At 31.9% G+C, this 23,192-nt stretch overlaps 1 protein-coding gene across 3 annotated transcripts in view; it reads left to right on the top strand.

Annotated features, from left to right (window-relative positions):
* Positions 1 to 23,192, top strand: part of LOC126743777 (homeobox protein six1) — a 68,350-nt gene that overhangs the window by 23,097 nt on the left and 22,061 nt on the right. For all 3 annotated transcript variants that reach the window (XM_050451000.1, XM_050450998.1, XM_050450999.1), the window contains exons 3-4: positions 20,085 to 20,325; positions 20,386 to 20,647. In XM_050451000.1, the coding sequence (XP_050306957.1) occupies positions 20,085 to 20,325; positions 20,386 to 20,647 (503 nt within the window). The remainder of the gene's footprint in view (positions 1 to 20,084; positions 20,326 to 20,385; positions 20,648 to 23,192) is intronic.

Consider the following 23,192-nt stretch of genomic DNA (forward strand, 5'->3'; position numbering starts at 1 on the left):
GATATTTTAACTAGTTTTTTTTTAACTTAAAGTCTTATTGGCAATTGCTACTACCTGAACGAAAGTCGATGACATACATGTTTCTGCTTTTTAAGCTTTTTTCTGTTATCTGAATCTTCCATTATTCATTATTCACTTATTTTCCATTATCCCTTGATAAAATTGCTCAATTCAATGGATTTATCAGACGAATTCCTTCAATCCATCAAACGATGTTTTTATGGAATACAGCACTTTGACCACCTGAATATTTAATGTGCATATTTATCCCGAAACCTCGTAACTTTCTGATGCCCTCTATAGAAGATTTCCATTATCCATATCCCGCGCTAAGTGATGGTGTTGAGTACTCTTGCAAGTTACTTCTTAAAAAGGGTATCTTAGTCAAACTTAAAAGAGGTGGTATAATGGGTACTATAATGTCTCTGTAGGAAATCCTGATTAAGTATCTAAAAATAACAATAAGCACTTCGGTCACAAGTGCGAACTTGTGAACATACGAGTCTTATCAATGAATATATATGAATATCATTTGTTAAAGAAAATTCTTAATTCAAATTGACGTAGCAGTATCAATACATGCAACTAATAAATATTTTCCAAAACTAATAACAAATGTCTTTGTTTACGATACAAGTTACCTTTTACAAGAACTTTTACTATACGGAAACATTGATCTGTTTAAGGCAGATGACATAAATTTCATACTGCATTTTGCAAATAACGATTATAATTGTCCTATTCATCTGCAAATGCTAAGAGCTATCATACATATGACCAACAAATTATTATTCAGAAGGATGTAAATTGTGTTTCAATAAGAACGCAAGATTTGAATTGTACGCCATGTTTATCAGTCATAATTTCACATGATTATCACGTGACAGATTGATGAAGCTGATAGATGGGAGTTAGTGAAGATGGAGCTATATCACATATGATGGAGCTGGATCACGATAGAACAACACGTTCTGATTGTCAAAATTATTATCAAAATAATGAAAGTTTATTTGCCACTATTCGTCAAGTGCGTCCAATGTTCGATCATCAAAATGATGTTCCTAATTCATCTACCATGAAAATAATAATCAAAAAATTCGAGAGTACTGGTTCGGTTAGTGATGTGAAACACGCGATACGAGCTTGTAGAGGTCGTTCAGAAGGCACTGTTAAAGGAATTTTCACTAAAGATTTACACCTGCATGCCTTCAAAATCCAACTGACTCAACAACTTCTGCCAGCAGACCACGAACAGCTAAGAGAATTCACCAATTAGATCCTTGAACAACCTGCTGATTTTGCAAACAAAATAATTTTCAGTGATGAGGCCCATTTTCACCTCGATGGCTTCGTTAATAGGTAAAACTGTCTCATTTGGGGCTTAGAAAATTCACGAATGCTTCATCAGAAAGTAATGCATCCACAACGTGTTACTGGATGGTGTGCATATGATCTGGAGGAATAATTGGACCGTTTTTTCTTCGAAAACGAAGAAGGTGAATGGCGAACGTTATCGTGCCATGATGACACAGTTTCTTGTGCCTCATTGAGAAGCTATTGATATTGACGATATGTGGTTTTAGCAGGACAGTAGCACACGTCACATCGTCTCTGAAACATTGACGATCTTGCACGAGTTTGCTCCTGGTTATGTCATTTCTCGATTTGGTGATCAGAATTGGCTCCACGCTCTTTCGATTTAATGCCTTTAGACTTCTGGCCGTGGGGTTATCTAAAGTCACAGGTTTATGCCAATAAGCCTGAAACCATTGAAGCATTGAAAGCCGAAAGTAGACGCTGATTGTATATACCACAACGTTATTGAAAATTTCGTCAAAAGAGTAACGCATATACCAGCAACGCCGCGCCTGGTGGCCATTTACAAGATATTTTGTTTCATACATAATTCCCAAATGTATATTTTCTAAATCAATAAATATTTCAATACTTTAGTACAGAAAACCATGTTTTATTAAACACTGAAATCTTGCGCTCTTATTTAAACACCTTTTATAATGCAGAATAACGCAGGGTTATCTTAGTTCTATTAATCATTTATATTAATGACCTGTAATGTGAGATAGACGATCAACATTTTAACATAACCCAAATTACATTACGACTTAAGGTAGCATATTAGAACCAATTTAATTTATTATTTATTTCAATGATATAGATATATTTTGAGCGAGAAAAAATATTTTACAAAGAAGAATAGTATATGTTTCAGAATATTGACATTGATTATGTAAATTTCACACTGCATTTTACAGATGCTACAGTCACAAATTTTTGTGTTTAACATTACTTTAAGAGTTGCCTAGAACGATCGATAATAATCAGAACATCAATGTGTGTTGCAGATGACACTGGGTGAAGTGATTTATGCTGATAATATCATTAAATTACTAACTGTTTGGTTTGATAATTGTACGTATAAGGCGAACATTTATTTTTCAAGGCGAAATTAAATGGATTAAAAAAACTGTATATTCTGTAATCAATTTCAGTTAAAAAGATATCCTTCTTTATTTCTGTAGGAGGTCACAGTTTTTGACTGATGTTAAAAACTGTCTTTGACTGATGTTAAAAATTATATCTAGTTGTTAGGGTAACAATAATGTGTTATGTATTTGTGTTCATTTGTTAATGTTTTATTAATCATACGAATGATATCTAGAATTAATGACGATTTCGTGTATACATTTCTTTTTAACTACTCTTTTAGTATGACGGATTAGCTTGGCAATGTTGTCCAACTATTACTGGTGTAACATAAAAGGAGCATATAGAGGATATTTTAATAATTTTATATGGAAGGTGTTTAATGTGCTATTAGAAGTTTTGTGAACTTTTAAGTAATTATTTATTCGTGAAATTGGTGATAACGTGAATCATAGGTGATTCTTTTTTAGTATTTGCTGATAATGTCAGATATTTTTAAGATCCTACAGATTATCAGAAGAATTTAAGTCAATTCTTGGCGAGGCGTTGATTAATGTTGAATTATGTTAAATCTAAAAATACTGAAGTGCTTTAAAATGACTGAAAATTGATTTGACCGAGGAAAGAAATATAAAAAAATCCTTATACTTTTATTTTAGTGGACATAGTTTCATGTCCATTCTTATCCACCAACAATTTAGATTTGCGTCAGAGAAGATTAACTAGATTAAATTTCCAAGCATTTAAGTTTTATAGCACTCTACCATAAAATATGAACCTAATAGTTAAAAAACTATTTACTAAAAAGTGCCAAGATGAGATGCCTTTTCTTATAGTTAAGCAAATGGATTATATTAATGAGACGTGAATGTTTTAAAGTATATTTCTTGATGGGAAAAAATTGAATCTTAAACTACACACATTTACCGGGATGTTATCAAATATGATTGGAATATTGAAGTTGAAGAGTTGCTGATTTTGAAATAAATTAATAAAAACCGCATTTTAGCTCTAATGCTTATAATAAACTCCTGTATAATTTACAAAAAGATCCTAAAGAAAAAAATAATAATATAATTATTTTAAAAAAAGTTGTAGCTTGTCCATAATCGAAATCATCCAACGAATCGTTATTAATGGGTATATAATGGAATGTTATCATGTTCATACGTGAGTCTGAATATAGCATCGTTAACAAATCAGTATTTCAGTAATAAAATTGGAAAATATCAAATGAAATTCCTCTCGTATCGCGGAATCCTGTTATTGTTACATTAAAAATGAGTAACGCGATATATTCCATTGGCAAAATTAATTTTATTATCGGAGTTTTCGAAAAATATGCCTTTGTCTCCCCCATAACTGATTCATGCGGAAACCATTAGCCTCATAAATTTATCATTTTTATTATATTTTCTTTAATGGGCTTTGCATACTGATAACGAGGATTTTTGATTAAAGATATTTTATTTTTTACCATACAAAGGATTGCAGTCAATCTATAACGGTAATAATAACAGAGATGACGTAATAATGTCTATATAGGTAAAACGTGCCCCGACTCGAAAAAAAAATTGCCATCGAAGCCGAATCAGCAAAATTGTCACCCACGCCAGGTTGGGGTTCAGGTCCATTTGTCACAGTTTTTGCTGCGCCGAGTAAAATTCTCGTGTTACCAGCCGACCCTGGAAAGAAGCATATAATATACACACAACTTCTTCGTGGGTGTTTCTATGACCATTAAGCATTTCTGCAGTACTCGCTTTTCTTTTTGTAATGTTTTTTTAACGAGTGGTTTAACTGCCACTCGCAATTCTTGTATATGTGTGGGGTGTAGGTAATTTTTCAGGCAGTCGGAAATATGTGTGTTTTTTTATGTTGAGAAACTAACAAGCCGTTCTTGTATTTTTAGTCTTACACAGTTTTTAGTACGTATGTAGAATAGATATATTTTTTATTTGCATACATATGATAATAATAATAATAATAACAATAATAATAGTCAGTTAAAAAAATTGATAATTGCTATTTCCATAATGTAGAGAGGGGGGTATAAGTTCTAAGCTTTCTGATATTGGTTCGGCAATCATTCTTTGTCCATATGAAGCCTTCCTTTTAGTTGAGACTTGGTTAAATTGTGATATTAAAGACTGTTGGCACAGAGGATTTCAGTATTTATAGGCAGGATAGATGCGCCCAAACTAGTCAAAAACTGAGAGGTGGCGGTGTCATGATGGGGATTAAAAAGGGGTTTAAGTTCCATTTGGTGATGGTTGATTGTGAAATTATTGAACAATTATTTGTTAGTGCTGAGATAAACGATATAATTTTTTTTTTGGCATCTGTTATATTCCTCCTAAATCTGAGTGCTATTTACAATATTTATTGTAAAGTTGTGGAACAATTAATTGAAAGTTTTCCCAGTCACAGATTTATTTTGGCCGATGATTTTAATATGTCAAAAGCAGTTTGGTTACATTAAGGATTGATTGTCCTTCAGCACACTTGATTTATGGTAATTTATTTTATTTAAATTTTGGGCAAATGAATAGAATTCCTAATAGACAAAATTGATTTTTAGACTTAGTGTTCTCCAATGTACCTGAACTTAGTGTAAGTGAAGCTATTGATAGCCTTATTGAAAATAGTCATGATCATATTTCGTATAACATTAATGTAAAAGTTAATGTAGATTGTCCTTTAAAATGTGATATTCAGTATTATGACTTTAGAAATACTATTCTTGACGTAGATAACGTAAACATCGGTTGTGAACGGTTTTATAATTTAGTAATTTAGTGGGCTTGATACTTGTTCCAATTAAGTCATATAAACAATTTTTCTACCTGGTATAATCATGAACTTAGAAAACTTGTGGTTCACAAAAAAAGGTACATATAAGGGACAGAAGGTTATTTGAACTATGTTACTTTTTTGGATCTCCGAGCTAGGTGTAAGGAACTCCATAAAGTTTGCTAACAAAACTGTGTTGCAAGAATAGTTTGCAAGCAACATAATATATAGTTGCAGGAGATCGATCTTCAAGCTCAGCTTCGAGTTTTCTAGAAGCACTTGAAAAATAATAAAAGAAAAAAATTACTTACCCATGGTAATGAACTAGTGGAAACATGAGCTCCAATGACCAAGCAAAGGCTAATCTATTTGCTTCTTTGTTTAAAATGGTTTACACTGATAATGATTTACCAATACCAGCCTATTATGTGCCAAAAATTTTGGATATGAACGCTACCTCGCTAACCCTAGGCGATATATTTACAGAGTTGACTCACACAGAGTTGTCCTCTGGCTTAAATGGTATTCCAGCCTTCATGCTCAACTTCTTGCACTCCCTCCTGTCCTTCATTTAAACTTTTCAAAATGTCTCTTCTTAAAGGACATTTTCCAACTTTTTGGAAAAAACCTATATTCAGCTAATTCATAAGTCTGGAGCAAACGATAATATCGAGCATTATAGGAGCGTAAGTATTCAATCAACTAAGGCTAAGGTTTTTGATAAGCTTGTCACTGCACAGTTAGCTAGGACCTGTCTTAAATCCCTTAGTGACAATCAACGTGGTTTTTGTGTAGGGAAATCAACTGTCACCAATCTCACAGAATACATACAGTTTTTAATCACTTCAATGGAGAAAGGTTGGCAGATACAGTATATATAGCGATTATAGTAAGGCCTTTAACCAGGTCAACCACAATTTTTTAGTTGGTAAATTGGAGTTAATGGTTAATTATTAGAGGGTCTCTCCTTGCATGGATTTACCCATTTTTGTCTGGGAGGTTGTAATGTGTGAGAGTCGGTGAATCTTTATCGTCTGAGATTGTGGTCACTTCTGGCGTATCGCAAGGCTCCCGGTGGTCCCTTGTTATTTTTACTCTTTATTCATGACATCAGCAATATAATTCTAATCATATAATCATTCTAATCATGTACCTATATGCAGATGATATTAAACCTTTTTAAACCAATTTTTTTTAAGACTCTATGTATATATGTAACAAGTATGTAAAATGTGTAAAATACCAAATGAATTTAATTTAAAAACAATTTAAAAAAAAAAAATTTTCCAGTACTGGACTTGACAAAGAACTCATAAATTGTACGGTCGTGCCGAAACAAACTGGGACAGCAAAATCTCCTAAATCTCTTGGTCTATTAGAATAATATATTTTCATGTTATCAAAGTTAATTTAAATTTGTGATAGCGGCGTCAACAAAATCGTTCTTTCAAAATGCCCGCATTATCTCCTCAACAAACAACGATAATATACACTCGTCTGATGGATGGAGTTCCTATAAGAAGAATCGCAGAAGAATTGGGCATTAGTAAAAATACCGTTTCCTTAGCTAAAAATTGCAGAATATGAAGCTCTTCTAGGTTCCGGTCGACCAAAAATTTCAAACAACATTTAATATAGAGAGTTAGTTGCTAGAGAGTTAGACGCTTGGTTCTGCTAATAAAGCAAGTAGTAGGATAATAAATTCGGAAATTAAAAGTTGGTGTGCAACAAATAAAATATTTTTGACTGAAGCAAATAAACAAAACACAAACTGAAACAAATAGAGAAGATTAGAATTTGCCCATCAATATGCACACCAAAACAATATATGGGAAACGGTAATATTTTCGGATAAAAAAAAATCTTTCAATCGTGCAATAATGGCAAAATCCGCATTTACAGGCCTTCTATCTGATATTAGGATGATGAAAAATATACACATCAAAGAGACTAATCAAAGTAGACGTTTTAGTATAAATGTTTTGAGCCTGGATTGGTTTTAGAGGACCAGGTGTTTGTCAAATAGTGCAGGGAAAGCAATATGCTAAACAATGTTATGATGCCATCGGTTGGTGTAGTCGATAAGCAAGATTTTATCTTCCAACATGATAATGATCCTATACATACAGCCGGTATAGTTCAAAACTATCTAGACGAAACACGAATTCAAGTTTTACCGTGGTCCTCGAAAAGCCCTGATCTCCCCCCAATTGAAAACGTTTGGGGTAAAATGGCAAAATATATGTATAAAGATAACTTTAGGCCTAGAAATCAGAATGAATTACGCCTAAAGATAGATGACGCATGGGACCAAATAACGGAAGAATATAGAAATTCTATTCTATTTCTACCGGAAATTCTATTCCCACCAATTATTCTATTCCTTATAATATTATATTCTATTTCCATTATTCTATTTCTACCAGAAACTTAATTTTAAGTATGCCACGATGTTTGCAAGCTGTAATTGATAACGACGGTGCGCTTATTAAGTATTAATAATTTTTATTCCATATTATCAAAAAAGATATTAGTTTTGGTTTATTTACAAAATGTGTTCCAAATAAAAATAAATATCGAAAAATAAAAATGTTTTGTATCAATATTATTATTTAAATATATAATTATTAAGACGCCAAAAATTTATAATTGGTAAATATGCATACCATACCCAAGAAATGCGATTTACTATAATAGACCAGGAGACATTTCCCTACCTAAATATTAATGTCCCAGTTTTTTTTCGGCCCGATGGTACATTATCGATATTGTGTATCTTAATCATCTTTAAAAAAAACAGTTTTTTTAAGTAAAAGAGTTGCAAATGAATTTAAGTCCTATATTTACATACATAAATATCCCTAGAATCGTGTGACACTGCTCAACATAGTTTAAGGTAAGAAAAAAATACGTATCAAAAAAGTTTTAAGTATCCCTAGTTTTTGCAGATCCCTTAAGAAAAGCAATCAATGCATTTTTGGTGTATATTTGAAAATTAAAATAAATTTAATAAAGAACATAAACGTAAAATATACAGCAATCGCATTCAGCAGTTATTTCTGAATGAGTTGGAATTTCATGGATTATGTGTGATTATTTCTGTAGCTCAAATACTCCTGCATTTGTCTATCAACTCTTAACTATTTTTGGCGTAATTTATCTTCTTTTTATTCGTTCTTTTTTTTTCACTGATTTTAATTTTTTTCGACTAACATCTCAATTTTGTGTCACTATTGGATTCAATATGCCAATACGATTTTTACGCCATAAGGTGGTAAAAAGTTACTTAGCTTATGATGCATGCTGTAAAATCCATATTATAAACGAACGCGTATATGAAAAGCTCATACAGAGGTATCGGGTTACTCCAAAAACATTAGACAGGAAACGCAATACGTATAAACAAAAATAAAATATCCGAAAGAGAGCGATAAACGCTCCCCGTTTGTTTAATGTTTTCTTTTTCGATGCTTGTAAATTTTCGGTTAATGGGTTCCAAGTTTTCTGGATTTTTGGTGAATCATCTTAAAAATAAATTAGGTATTTTGTCTAATTTAGATGCAGGAGGAATAAATAAAAAAATAATTGATCTACTTCTGCTTATATAAGAAATCTTAGATAAAATTAATATGAATGTTCCACTTTCATACACGTTTATATCTGTAATAATTTACATCTGGTTATTATGCATTTTAGTGAAATATGGAACTCATATAAGATCTGTCTTAATTTATTACCTCATAAAATTTATGTAAGAAATATAAAGGAGAGTTAGCATTATGCAAAATAAGTAAAAGGGAACCTATTAATATAACATGAAAAAAGTGATGAGTGATGAAGATACTGACAAAGAAATGGAGTAATTGCTTTTATTAATCATTCGGCAAAAAGGAAAATGGTCAGAGCATAAATGTAATAAAATGTTATGATTCTCAAAGTTCTTTAAGGAACGCCATATGACACAATTTCTGGTCTAACGCTTTTTCTACTTTATTTCGTTTCGATTTCCAAAATTCTTCCTGTTGGTGATTTTTAATATTATTTTTTGATCATAATACTGTATTTTACGATAGGTTTGCCGACCCTGTCTTGATTAAATTAAACAGTTCCGCTAAGGTTTTTATTATACAGGGTGGGGCAAAAGTCGCGAGGGAATTAAAAAAATTAATAATAAATTTTGAAAAAATATATAATTTTTTTTCTTTACACAGTAGTTAAATATAATGTTTGAAAATTTTATTAACACTAAACATGAAAGATTACATCCCGCAGGTGACCGCCATTTTCCATCTTGCAAAGTTGAGCTCTTACCAGAGCATTTTCCATAACGCGAGTCAGAATATTTGGTTCCAACCCCCGTATTTTTGCTCGAATATTTTCCTTTAGTTGCTGCAGGGTTCTGGGTTTATTGTTTATACGCTCTCTTTGACATATCCTCAAATAAAATAATCAGGGGCCGATAAATCCGGCGAACGTGCAATTAAATTCTGAATTTCTGGAAATTATTCGTTCGTCAAAAATCTCTCTTAGAATTTGCATAGTGTCCCGTGCAGTATGCGCAGTGGTCCCATCTTGTTGGAACCACATTTCTGGTCGTAGAAAATTTTGAAGCATATTCCGATATCGCTCGCCATTTACGTATAATGCATTGTCATCGCCGTCTTCAAAAAAAAAAAATGGTCCAATTATTCTTTGAGACGTGACTACGCACCATCCTGTGCACTTAAGTGGATGCAGTTGTCGCTGATGAACCACACTTGGATTTTCGATGCCCCATATTCTGCAGTTTTGCTTGTTTACAAAACCATTCAGGTAAAAATGGGCTTCGTCGCTTATTACCATTGAACGAATAAATCCGTTATGCTCTCTAGCCAGTTCTTGTAAGCCTTAACTCTTGCACTAACTTTATCTTATATGGGAACAGATGTAAATGACTTGTTAAGATTCTTCGTAAAGTCCTCCGCGATAACTGCAGCTCAGCAGACCGCCTTCGAGTTGATGTTTCTGGATTCTTATCAACACTGTCCTGAACGCGTGTATTCTCTGCAGACCGAGATCTCTCGCTTCGTGGAAGATCCCTAACTGAACCTTGTGCCTGGAAATGACCCACTAACCGTCGCTTTTGAAAAAACCCATGGCTTTGGAGGGTGGATTTCGTATACATTGAAATAACGACGATACGCTCATTGAACTTGAATTATGGATCGATGATTTTCAAAATAAAATTCTACGATTTTGGTCCGTTGATTAACACAATACTTTTTCATGATTAATCTTCCAGGTTTACTTTATGAAGTTCTGAAAAAGAAATTAATGGTAAAAAAATATTAATTTTCAAATCCCTTCGTGACTTTTGCCCCACCCTGTATTTGCTCTATAGTTTCCAGTTTGTCGAGTTGATGATTACTCTAAGTCGAAATCTCTCGGTGGTACCACAAGCTGTTTTTTTTATTTTGCTTATAAATGACTCTCGATTTGAGGAGCAAACATTTTTAAGTCGAGAATTTAAAAAGTCTATTAAATCTCGACCTAAGAATAAAAATCTTTTTGAACTGATATGAAATGTTATGGAATTTTATTCAATTTAAAATATATTAAACAAAATCTTGTCTTAAAATATTAAAGTTATATAACTACTCATCATCACACATCTAGACATCATCATCTTCGTTACAGTCACACTCCTTAAGATTATCATCGGCTATCGCTCAATTGCTTTTAATTTTCCAAAAATTCTTAAAGACAAAAAAAAATATTTTATTCCTTAATTTTGTTCAGTTAATATAAAATGATTTTAGCTTTTTCTTTTTTTTTTTCAATTGATTCATCTATAATTGAGTTCGATTTTTCACTTTTCAATAATAAAGTTATACGTTTCAAAACCTTGAATAAAGCAATTCTAGTAAAGGATCTTAGATGTCCCTAATTCATTAAAAATTTGCAATTAAGTACTTTTGGTCATCTCTAAGAGTCCTCTTTTTCTAGTCTTCCAAACACTCTATCTGCTGGCAGAAATGAGTGGCCTCTAACTGGAAATGTTTCATTTCAGATAATAAACCTAATTTATTGCAATAAAGCAGCGTCTATATTTAAAAACCAAACCGCCAATGCATACATTATATAAGAGTTTCCATGCTACCCAGCGCAACCATATGGCAAAATCCAGAAAAGTTAGTCAAAGCAGAAGCGACTTCATTGGCCAATCTTCCAGTCTGAGTTTAATTTAACGTTTAAATAATGAATTTTGGGTATCAAAACCAGAAATATAAATATAAAATAACAGCAATCTTATAATAGAAATCTATTGGCTACTTGGGAAGATTCGAACCATGTCAAAGCAAAAAACCTGAAAGTTCGGCTCCTCCTATTTTATTAAGAGATTAAGGGCCAGTATTATAAAACTATTTTGACAGATAACTTAAAGTCACATGTTCAAAATCTAGAAGTTAACTTTATCGGGTGGATTGGGGATCAGTTAAAGTTAACTTTATAAAAAAATTTGATTTTTGACATATATTCTGTCAATAATTTTGAATATAACACTGAAAAAGCTTCTATTCCTCGACATATAGATAGCGGTAAAAAAACGAAATTATCTCCTCGAGACTACCGGACTGTCAAGCATCTGATATGTCATATAAATTGCCGCCATTTTTCATAATTTTTTAGCTGGTAGAGGCTTTCTTTCTAGACGTAGATCATATACTTATAAATCTCTAAAGAGTTTATAACCCCTAAAGAGTAAGTATATGAACAATATCTACGGCCAAGCCAAGCCAAAATAAAAACACGAAAAATTCATCTTTTGACAGTAGCACATGAGCCTAATTACGCCTCAAAGATGAAGAAGAAGAAATGGGACGTTTATAAAACTTACATTTTATTGCTACGGGTAACTTAATGGTTAAAGTTAAAGTTAACCTTTGGAAAACATGCATAATACCGGCCCTAAACTGTTTGGCGTTCATTTATGAATCCGCAGTTTTGTCATAATCTTTATTTTGTCAGCACCCTGATTCTAAGGGTGCAAGCTCTTTTTTCCGAAAACAAAAACTGCAAACATCGCAGGCAGGGCTTGATAGATTCCACAAGCAATATTGAATTTATTAAAAAATATTGTAAATTTTTTTTTTTAAATTTCCAATGGCTTTATTTTGCCTTTCCAATTAAATTAACTACTTTTTTTTTTTGGACAAGTTTTTTGAGAACGGTGATTTTCCCCTTTATTATATTGAATATCTGTTAAAGATATAAGGTACCTCTGGTACCGAACGATTTTCTATAGAAAATTTTAAAACTTAAAAAATGTGGGTGATTCATATTTTATACTAAAAAATAAAATAAAGACATATGGAAAAACTACAATATGTCAATTTTTAAAAGGATTATTGGCAGTGTTGCCATATTTAATTTCCAAAATTCCATAAGATTTAGGTAAAAATTGGTTTAATTTGGTAAAAGCTCTAGTTGGAATGAAATTTCTTAATGTTCTTATTACTAATATAATATTGAATTAATTACTCTATTTTAACACGCATTCTATAGATATTCATTACAATTATATGAAAATGACAATTTTTGGATAATATTCCATTTGAATGTTTGATCCTCATTTTCTAGTGAATTTGGCCGAAATCTATGTACTATAAAATAAATAGCATTAAGAATTGTTTATTCCTTCAGAATCTGATTAAGCTCCAAACACCCAAGTACTTGATGGTGTGCTGGAAACACATTGTACTGTAACCTACTAATATTTCATTAACGCTACTACTATTGTGCAGACTTGATCATGACAAATTTGTGATCTTGATATACCACGTATTAGCAATCAGCTATTAGGGTCTAATCACTAATTAGGGTCAGCTTGATAGCTGTAAAGTTTTGGTTTATAATTAAGATATTATTAGGTTTATAATAAGAGGTTTATTTATACATGGTGTTTCAGAACTATATGGGATCAAACTTCTGGGGGTTGTTCAGTGCAACAGAAGAATCCATTTGACTATAGGAGCCCATGTCCGGAAATGCGTCACTACGCCACTATGGCCCTAAGACGCGTTAAAATTTATAAAAAACATTAATTACCTAAATAGGATCTGCTGCATTTATTTTTACCTTTTGTACATGATACCATAACATCAATTGTTTAAAATTAACGCTTATCAATGTGAATTCTCAATGTCATGTTTAAAAATTTTATAGCTTACAATGGGGAGCAAAATGTGCTTAGGATAAGATCTTTGATCTTTTCTTGTACCTATCGTATTAAACTTTAAAACTAAAAACAATTATAGGAGCACAATTTGAGCCCCAAATGTACTGGTGGCATTCATAGGTTGCATCTGAACCTTATCAAAGTTCCTAAATTATTTTTAAGTCTCTATTATTAAAAATAAAAAATAACCATTTTACCTAAAATAATTTTCAATAATTAAACATATAATTCACCAAAAAAAATATATTTTTAATTTTCGTTACTGCCTTAGCGCATTTCAATAAATAAACATTTCTAACTATACCATTACACCCAACATTTATAATTTACGATTAATTTTATTTATTCACTGCATTATGTGTTTGTTATAAAGTAGATAATTTTATTTGACGGGTCTGGTTACTGCCAGATGCTTGAAAGCTGAGAGGTTTGACTAATATATAGTTTTTTTATGTGTAATTAATACCCCTATTATCTTTTTATATATTCTAACTTAGTATTTTTATGTTATACTCTAATATCATTTTTAAATAGCAGCCTAGTAGTAAATATTAGTTTTAAATATTTGCTATCAAAGTAGGTGCAATTCAGGGTTCCATTTTGGCGCCTCGTCTGTTTATTCTCTTAATTAAATAATTTGTTACTGCTAGAACTTAAAAATTAATTTAATTCTGTGAAGTTATGGCTAGATAATGCATATCTATAAATTGATTTTATAAAATTTCTGTTGTTAATCATTGACGAAAGAGTTGGGTGTGAGACTCAATTTGAAGGCATCTGCTTAGCAAAGCCTACTTTATACTGCTGACAATGAGCTATATGATTCCATTAGGTTTTGCGTTGTTTTAGAGTGAATGGAGATCTGTCAAAGAGCTCAGATACTTATGATGTAGTTTCCATCATTGGTATTTGTTAAATTGATCCTCGTATCTAACTATAAAGATCGTTGATTTGAGAAATCGTTGTGAAATTTTATATCGAACAAAAAATTAACTTAAGATGTATTAAAACACAAATACGTAGTTAATTATATTTTCTTTAGTTCCAATCTCTTCAATCCACTATTTTGTCTTTCGGTTATTATCATCAGTTTGAATATTTTATCTATGTGATTACTTAGTCCTATCAAGTACCTTTTTAAAAATGTATCAAAATCTCACTTGCATCTCTCTATTAAGTATTTTGGGTACTTCCCATAAGAACGCCATAAAGGAAATACGAAAATATTATCAATAGCACATTATTGTTATGCGGAGTACTTAAAATGCATGTGTGATACATGAATAAAAATATCTAGATAATGTGCATTAAATACAAATGCTTATAACTAAATAGCCATTTAAACCATATGAAGATAAATTAATCATAGAAGGTCCAAGACATGCAATGATAATAGCCGTATTAATTACACGTAAAAAATTATATATTAGTCAAACGTTTCAGCTTTCAAGTATCTGGCAGTAACTAAACGCGTCAAATAAAATTATCTAATTTATAACAAACGCATAACGCAGTGAATAAACAAAATTAATCGTAAATTTTAACAGAAGATAAAAAGGCGTTTGTTGGGTGTAATGGTACAGTTATGAATGTTTATTTATTCATACGCTCTTAGGCAATAATAACGAACGTTCGAAATTTAAAAAAAAATCATTTTGGTGCACCAGTTAATAACTAAGGAATAATTTTAGAACATAAAAATAAAATACAAAAAAAAATAAAATCCACCTGAATCTATGGTTGAAATGCATTTGGGGCTAAAATTGTGCACCTCTAATCTTGCTGCTTTTTATTAACAATATGCTAAATTTTTTGACATTATATGAATCTCTTATATTTGCTGACCATCATAAAGTTTAGTGACTGCAATTTTAAATCAACAAGCTATTTCAATGTTATTACCGAGACTATTAATTGCAAGAAATTCTTGCTTAGTAGAGCTTAGTAAAGGATTTGAATTACAAGCAACTCTTATTGAAAACGTATGATTTTCGTGAAAAGTGACAAAATCAGTCGATTGATCAAATTTAAATCTAATTGAAAAAAAATCCGGACTTTCTTTAGAGTACATGAAAGTAGATATCTACAAGGTAGGTAGATATCTTCAATCAGTGTGCTGTCTCACATGTACAAGTTATTCACTCGAATCACCGCAAATAAATTAAAAGCGAAGTTGGCTTTTATCAGCCCAGGGAATAGGTTGGGTTTCACCCAGGTTATGGCACGAACGATCATCTCCAAGTCCAAAAGAATCTTATAGAAAAGTCCATTGAATAGACCAATAAACCACTTTTCCTGATATTCGTGGACTACGAAAAACCTTTGAGACTATAAACTAGTATCAGATATTGAAGTTTCTCTCCAACTGTAGATAGACGACTGAAATACTTTAGTAAAAGAATATTTATACAAATGCTTCAGCTAATATAAAACTGCAGCCAATGCAGGAGACAATGAATGAATTCAAAATAAGTAGAGGAGTTTGGCAGAGGGACACTATTTTGTCGAAACTGATTACGAACCTGACATGAGAAGAAACTATCTCGTACAAATATCTTCGCTATGAGATCCATATAAACAGAGATAATCAAACTTGCGAAGTGCTTAAAGGAATGGGATAACTTGGGTTGCATTTGGGAACTTAAGGTACATAATTAAGTCAGATTTACCAGTTTTTTTAAATAGAAAGGTGTTCGACCAATGTGTTCTGCCTATCCTAACTTATGCTGCTGAGATTTTGACATTAACAAAAAAGGCTGTACAGGGTGTCCCAAATTCAAGGGTGACCATTGGGATCTCGGAAACCGTAAGAGTTACGGGGTCGATTAAATGGAGGCAAAGTTGCGCAATTTGGAGCTTAAAAAAAATTACGTTTAAAAAATTTTAAAACTTCGGATACTTACCGGAGATATCCAAAAAAAACGAAATTTGTTAAAATCGTTTTTATCTTCTACCGACTTTATTTAAAGAGATATCGGAAAACTAAAAACAGTTTTTCATTGCCCCTTTTTTTGCTCTACAACATGTCGCAAAAAAAATCCGACATTTCGTTTTTTTTTGATCATCAACTTTATTTTTTCTTATGGGCGCCATATTGGATTTTCTCATTTTTAAAAAGTATTTTTAATTGCCTTTAAAATGAAATATCGCACTCGCAAGTCCAATTACTCCTTATGGTACTTCCCATAAGAACTCAATGGGATTATATCAATGGGATTTGTTAACAAGTTTATCTGGGAAGTTATCATCAACTCTGTTTTTTATGAACCAAAATTATGAAATACCCTGTATTCAATTGATACATTTTCATTGAATTGGTTTAAAAAAAAACTATATCACATACAGAGTATTTTGTAGCTTCAGTTGATATAAAATCAATTTATTTGGAAATCCCATTTATATATCTTTCTCTCTTGCACTCATGGAGTTCTTCTAGGGAGTACTAGAAGGAGTAATTGGACATGCAAGTGCGATACCTCAAGAAAAGGCAATTAAAATTACTTTTTAAAAATGAGATAATCCAATATGGCGTCTATAAGAAAAAATAAAGTTGATGATGATCGAAAAAAAAAACGAAACGTTGGATTAATTTTTTTTGCATCATGTTGTAGGACATAAAAAGTGGTAATGAAAAACTGTTTTTAGTTTTCCGATGTCTCTTTAAATAAAGTCGGTAGAAGGTAAACATGATTTTGGCAATTTTCGATTTTTTTCGGATAACTCCGGAAGTATCCGGAATTTTAAAATTTTTTAAACGTCATTTTCTTAGGCTCCAAATTGCGCAACTTTGCCTCCATTTAACCGACCCCTCTTACGGTTTCCGAGATTTCAATGGCCACCCTCGAATTTGGGACACCCTGTACAGAAAATCAAAGAGGATCATAGAAGGAAGGCCTAGACAGGATGCATACAGAAGCAGGGGACGACTACCAACTAGATGGTCCCATGATATCAAAAGGATTGGATACAGGAGCACAAAATAGGAGAATGTGGAAGCAATCAAGGAAGGCTTATGTCCAGCAGTAGATGAATGTGGCTAATTGATGATGTCTCTAGCACCTAACCATTACTACTATAAGGAAATGTGCCACCTGGAACCATAATTTTATGAAAACAAGTCAACTTAATAAATTTAAATAACTTTTATAAATAAATAAAGATTTTATTTTATAAGACCAATACAAAAATGGCATGTAAAACGTCAGTGGCTCATAAACCTGGCTTTTCAATTTAAGATTTTTAGAGTAGATAGTACAATGTGAGTATAAAAAAACTAAATTTTTTAAAATAAAAAAACAACAAATAAGGCCAGATCCATTATTAAGAATTCCTCTAAGTTATATGATGCCGAAACTACCAGAAACTCTAAAATATTATTTTTAAACATTTATTTTTTTTATTTGAGAAGAGAATTTATGGAACAGCCTTATATAACAGGAACCGCATATAGCAGGAACAGAAGCCGCATATAACAGGAACTCTTTTCAAACAAGACTATATTGTGTTCAGGTAGTTGCAAATTAGTATTAAATCTTGTGTTATATATGTGAATGTCTACCAAAACTGTTGAAATATTTTTTAATGGAAAATAATATTTCCAGTATGTAGAGAGCGAGAAGAGTGAGAATATCAGCAAAAGTTTTTGCAAGAACCTACACTAGCAATATTTCTTGAAGTCTTTTTTATGCATTCAAGGCTCTGGTGATATTAGAATTAGATGCTCTTTAAAAAATAGACCCGACAGAAGTCAGCAAAATAAGCAGTATTTTGGTTAGAAAGGTCTTTAAAACAAAATAGCAAGACAATCTAATATAGTAAGTTTAGTAGAAGTTATCTTTGTTACAGCTTCAGTTTAAAGCAGAGTCAATGTGAAATCCCAATAGTTTGATTTTTGTTATTTAAACAATAGGGCTTCTTATGGATTCTGCCTAAGAAACTTTCATTTATTTGTGATGTTCTTCAACCTCCAAATGCACAAAGAATAAAATTTAATGTATAACATCACTGACAGTCATTTACAAAAATTAAGTATAGTAAAAAGCTTTTCATGGAGCTCTGAAGTACATCAATTTCTAAAGAAAGGATAGTTGGTCTTTAACCCAGTCTCAACGATCTGCGATTTATTACTAAAGTAAGCCTTTAACCAAACACCAACCATGCCTCTAAGACTATAATTATTGCATTTCCAAAGTAGAAGTTAATGATTAATTGAATCAACAGCCTTAATCAAGTCCATAAAAATGCCAATGCACTTTCTGTTAGAATGTAGGTGTTTCAAAAATGATTCACTACAGGGATAGTACCTTTACGTTTAGTAAAACCGTGCTGTAAAATCTGTAAGTAATATGCACCTTCAAGTGCACCGAGCATAGTACTCAATTTTAATATTACCTCACTGACAGAATATAACTATTATAATCGGCAAACATAACCAAATCAATTGGATTATCCACAATTGTAGATAAGTAATTTATAAAAATTAGGTATTGTAAAGGGCCCACCGCAGAGCCCTGCTTCACACCAATATCTACGCAGAAAGGCGAGTTAATATCTGGCCCTCAATCCCAACGATCTGAGATCTATCCCTAAGGTAAAATTCGAACCAAACACCAACCAATCCTCTAAAACTCAAATGATTGCATTTTAAAAGTAAGAGTAAATTCATAAAGGTCAAGTTCATAAAAATACCAATGCAATTTTTATTAGAATCTACGTATTTATAAAGTTGGTCGAAAAATTCCATTACCACAGAGCCACTGCCCTTTATCCTTAGTAAAAATGTGCCTTCACAGAGCCGTATGGTCATATTTCCTTAGATTAAATATGACAAACATTTTGGATATATTGAAAACGATTTATTGGCAACAAATCAAGATGGGGATAGTATACAATACTACAATAAATAAAAAACAGATAAAATCAATAACACTTTCTTTTCATTTTAAAATTAAGAATATTATAGTTTTTTTGCAATATGCTTTTAACATGCTCTAAACCTAAGATGAACATCCAAATATAAGCAGTTCTTGCATATTTTGTTAAAGTTAATTACTTGTCGGCTAATTTTAAATTTAAACTTTCCTCAAATTGTACTTTCCTTTTTTTCTGGACAAAATAGCAAAACTTCGGTCTTTTCAACGTTTAATTTCAAACTATGATATGATCATTTATTGCAAAATTTAATTTATCTAATTATTTAGCTCAGCAGTAGCAAACTGCTTACTATAGTACCTAATTACCATAAGAACTCTTAGGATAAACGTAATGGAGAAGCTGAGTTGGCTGTATTAATAACTAAATTTTTTTGACATCTTCTTTTGTTCAATCGTTACTAATTACTTTTCAACGTTCTCGGCTAATTCAAAAATGTGATATATATTAAATGAGTTTTAAATTTATAACTCACATTGTAATTTAGAGTTCTTTTTCAATTTCAGATTTTCATTATACGATATTGCCAGATTCTTAATAAATCAATACTAATCATAGTTTTCAATTTTTAGCCTCAATATATATTTTTGCATTGACAATATTTAGAGATTATGAATAAAATTGCCTTTAAATTTTTCATTCAACCATTTTTCTCTATCTTATTAAATTTGTCAGTCTAACACTCATTTTGTTTCAGGTTCTTCAACAAGCAGGAAACGTAGAAAGACTCGGTAGGTTCCTCTGGTCCCTACCAGCATGTGATAAACTCCACAACAACGAATCAGTACTTAAAGCAAAAGCCATCGTGGCATTCCATAGGGGCAATTTTAAAGATTTATATAAAATATTAGAAGGGCACCAGTTTAGCCCTCATAACCACACTAAGCTGCAAGCATTATGGCTAAAGGCGCATTATATTGAGGCTGAAAGGCTTAGAGGTAAACATTTTGGCGAAATTTATAAAAAAAGATATTATAAGGATGTTTTCTTGCATCTAGGTCGGCCCTTAGGGGCGGTAGGGAAATACCGTGTCAGGAGAAAATTTCCTTTGCCAAGAACAATATGGGACGGCGAAGAAACTAGTTATTGTTTTAAAGAAAAGTCCAGAAGTGTCCTAAGGGATTGGTACTCACACAATCCTTATCCTAGTCCTAGAGAGAAGAGGGAATTGGCTGAAGCAACAGGCCTAACCACCACCCAAGTTTCAAATTGGTTTAAGAATAGGAGGCAAAGAGACAGGGCGGCCGAACATAAAGATAGGTACGAATAAAAAATAAGAAATATTTTATAAAAGCCTCCTAACGCGGGTAAAATACACCCTTTTCTGGTAATCGAATATGTTAAGAAAGGCCCGTGGTGGGCCCACACGTCACAAAATATTATCGGTAGTACCCAATAACACACAACCTTTGGGACCACCATCATCGCTCCGATGATGGGTTTCTTTCGGCCCGCTCGATTTCATTATTATTAAACAAAAAAGACGGGCTTATGGGCCGGTTCAATGCTGTCAAGCGAGAGGGAACTAGTTTGTGTATAGAAGAAGCAAAATTTAATGTAAATGCTGCAGGAGAAAGAGGGAACGAAATGTCGGGGTGTCGGGTTTCAGGTGCGGGCCGCAGGAAATTTGATATCCGTAAAGCGGTTGCTAGAAACCGTAACGGCAGGAACGGGAATTAAAAGCGTTGTTGAGTTTTTTTTTCGGGGATATACAATGGATATTTTTGATATTTTTTTGAAATATTATTAGAAGTTATTAGTTTTTTATAGAAAGTACACAATAAGCAGTACAGATTACCTGTTTCTGATAATTTATTAAAGAACTTGGGTAATCAATATAAGTGGCAATAGTTGATGGAAATATTAACTGACACCGTAATTTTATTAGGAAGTGTATCAATCCAATAAAACCAATGTAAAATGAACCATTACCAAACATTCATAACTATATTCTAAAAATAGCCCTAATGTACAGTGCATCCGTAAAGTAGCTGATAAATTCAATAAAAATAAATTGGACCGTTTCTGAAAAAAATGCCCGAACCCGTCGATTTTAATATTGGGTTAAAGGTTGTTCTACGTAGAAATCAAATATACAGGGTGACTCAAAAAAAGATATGACGTCATCAATATGGTTTTTAAATGGGAACCTACATTTTTTAATAAAGCATCAAAAATAAGGCATTTTTTTACAAAGGTTATGGTACAAATTAATAGTGGCTACATAAGCAATTTTGAACGAAAAATTATGATAAAATGTAAAATTAAAGAAATACCTATCTAAATTAAACGTTAGTATTATGGTTTTTTAGTTGTATTTGTATATGGACTTTCTTCAAAATGATCTTATCCCGCTCTAATAACTTTGTATCCAGATTTTGAAGAACCCAACATGCACCAACGTGATATTTTTTTCAGCAAAATGAAGCCCCGCCACATTATGCTTTACCCGTTCGCAATTATCTAGATGAAGTTTTTCCAAATCGTTGGGTAGGTAGACGAGGGTTCATTGAATGGCCACCCAGATCGCCAGATTTAACTTCCCTTGATTACTTTTGATTACTTTTTATGGGGATACTTAAAAAGTAGAGTGCATGTTACTAAACTAGCGAGTTTAGAAGATTTAAAAGAACAAATACGCCAGGAAAGTAGAAATATTACTCCAGATAGTCATTGACAACGTTCATAAAGAATTTTTAAATCGCCTTGGTTATTGTCAGGTTGTCGGTTGAACGGTGTTCAATTGGAACATTTAATTTAGATAGGTATTTCTTTAATTTTACATTTTATCATAATTTTTCCTTCAAATTGCTTATCTAACCACTATTCATTTGTACCATATCCTTTGTAAAAAAAATGCGTCTTTTCTGATTCTGCATTAAAAAATGGTGGGTTCTATTTAAAAAACATATTGATGACGTCATATCGTTTTTTTGAGTTACCCTGTATATTTAATTTATACGTCGAAAAACCCTAAACCAAATATTAAAATCGACGGGTTCAAACATTTTTTTCAGAAACGGTCCATTTCATTTTTATTGAATTTATCCGCTACTTTACGGATGCACTGTATTTTAATGACTATTTTTCACATATTTGTTTGGACCTTACAAAAGACATATCATTACTAAATAGCAATCGGTTAAAGATAAGCTCTTTATTCTATACACGTAATAAATGACTTGTCATTTTCTAAAGTCAAATTTAACAGAGCTCATAAAATTATTGACGACTCCAGAAATAACCATAGCCATGCTAAATGAATAAATTATTTCATCAAAGAAAACTCTTTTGCAAGAACTATTTTATATCTAATATATCTTTATATCTATAATATTTAAAAAAAGGTAAAAAAATACTTACCTGAAAATTACCCCATTTCTTCATTACCAATAACCTCACAAATTGTTGAAACACGCACATCAAAATGATCTAGGGAACAAGGAAAAACAACCGTGTTTATTAGATGACAAAATTTTATTATTTGTTGGACATTTCTTTGAACATACCTTATCATATTAAGTTATTCTTGTTGAGTTTTAAGGCGTGTTTGGTAAACTAAAAAAAATTATTCAGTATAATTTTTGCTGCCAATGTAATGAGAATTACATAAACATATAGTCAGTATGCAAAGGCAAAATCTTTATTGAGAAACACAGTTACAAGCTGTTGCATATCAACAGCTCAGGATGGTATGAACATCCGCCACAACGCAGAAGATGTAGATTCTACCAAGAGAGCAGTATAGGAAGCTTATGGCAAAGATTTGGGGGTTAGGATGGGCCGAAGAACATAAAAATTGACT

Source organism: Anthonomus grandis, chromosome 13 (genome assembly GCF_022605725.1).
Source record: "Anthonomus grandis grandis chromosome 13, icAntGran1.3, whole genome shotgun sequence".
Taxonomy (NCBI): domain Eukaryota; kingdom Metazoa; phylum Arthropoda; class Insecta; order Coleoptera; family Curculionidae; genus Anthonomus; species Anthonomus grandis.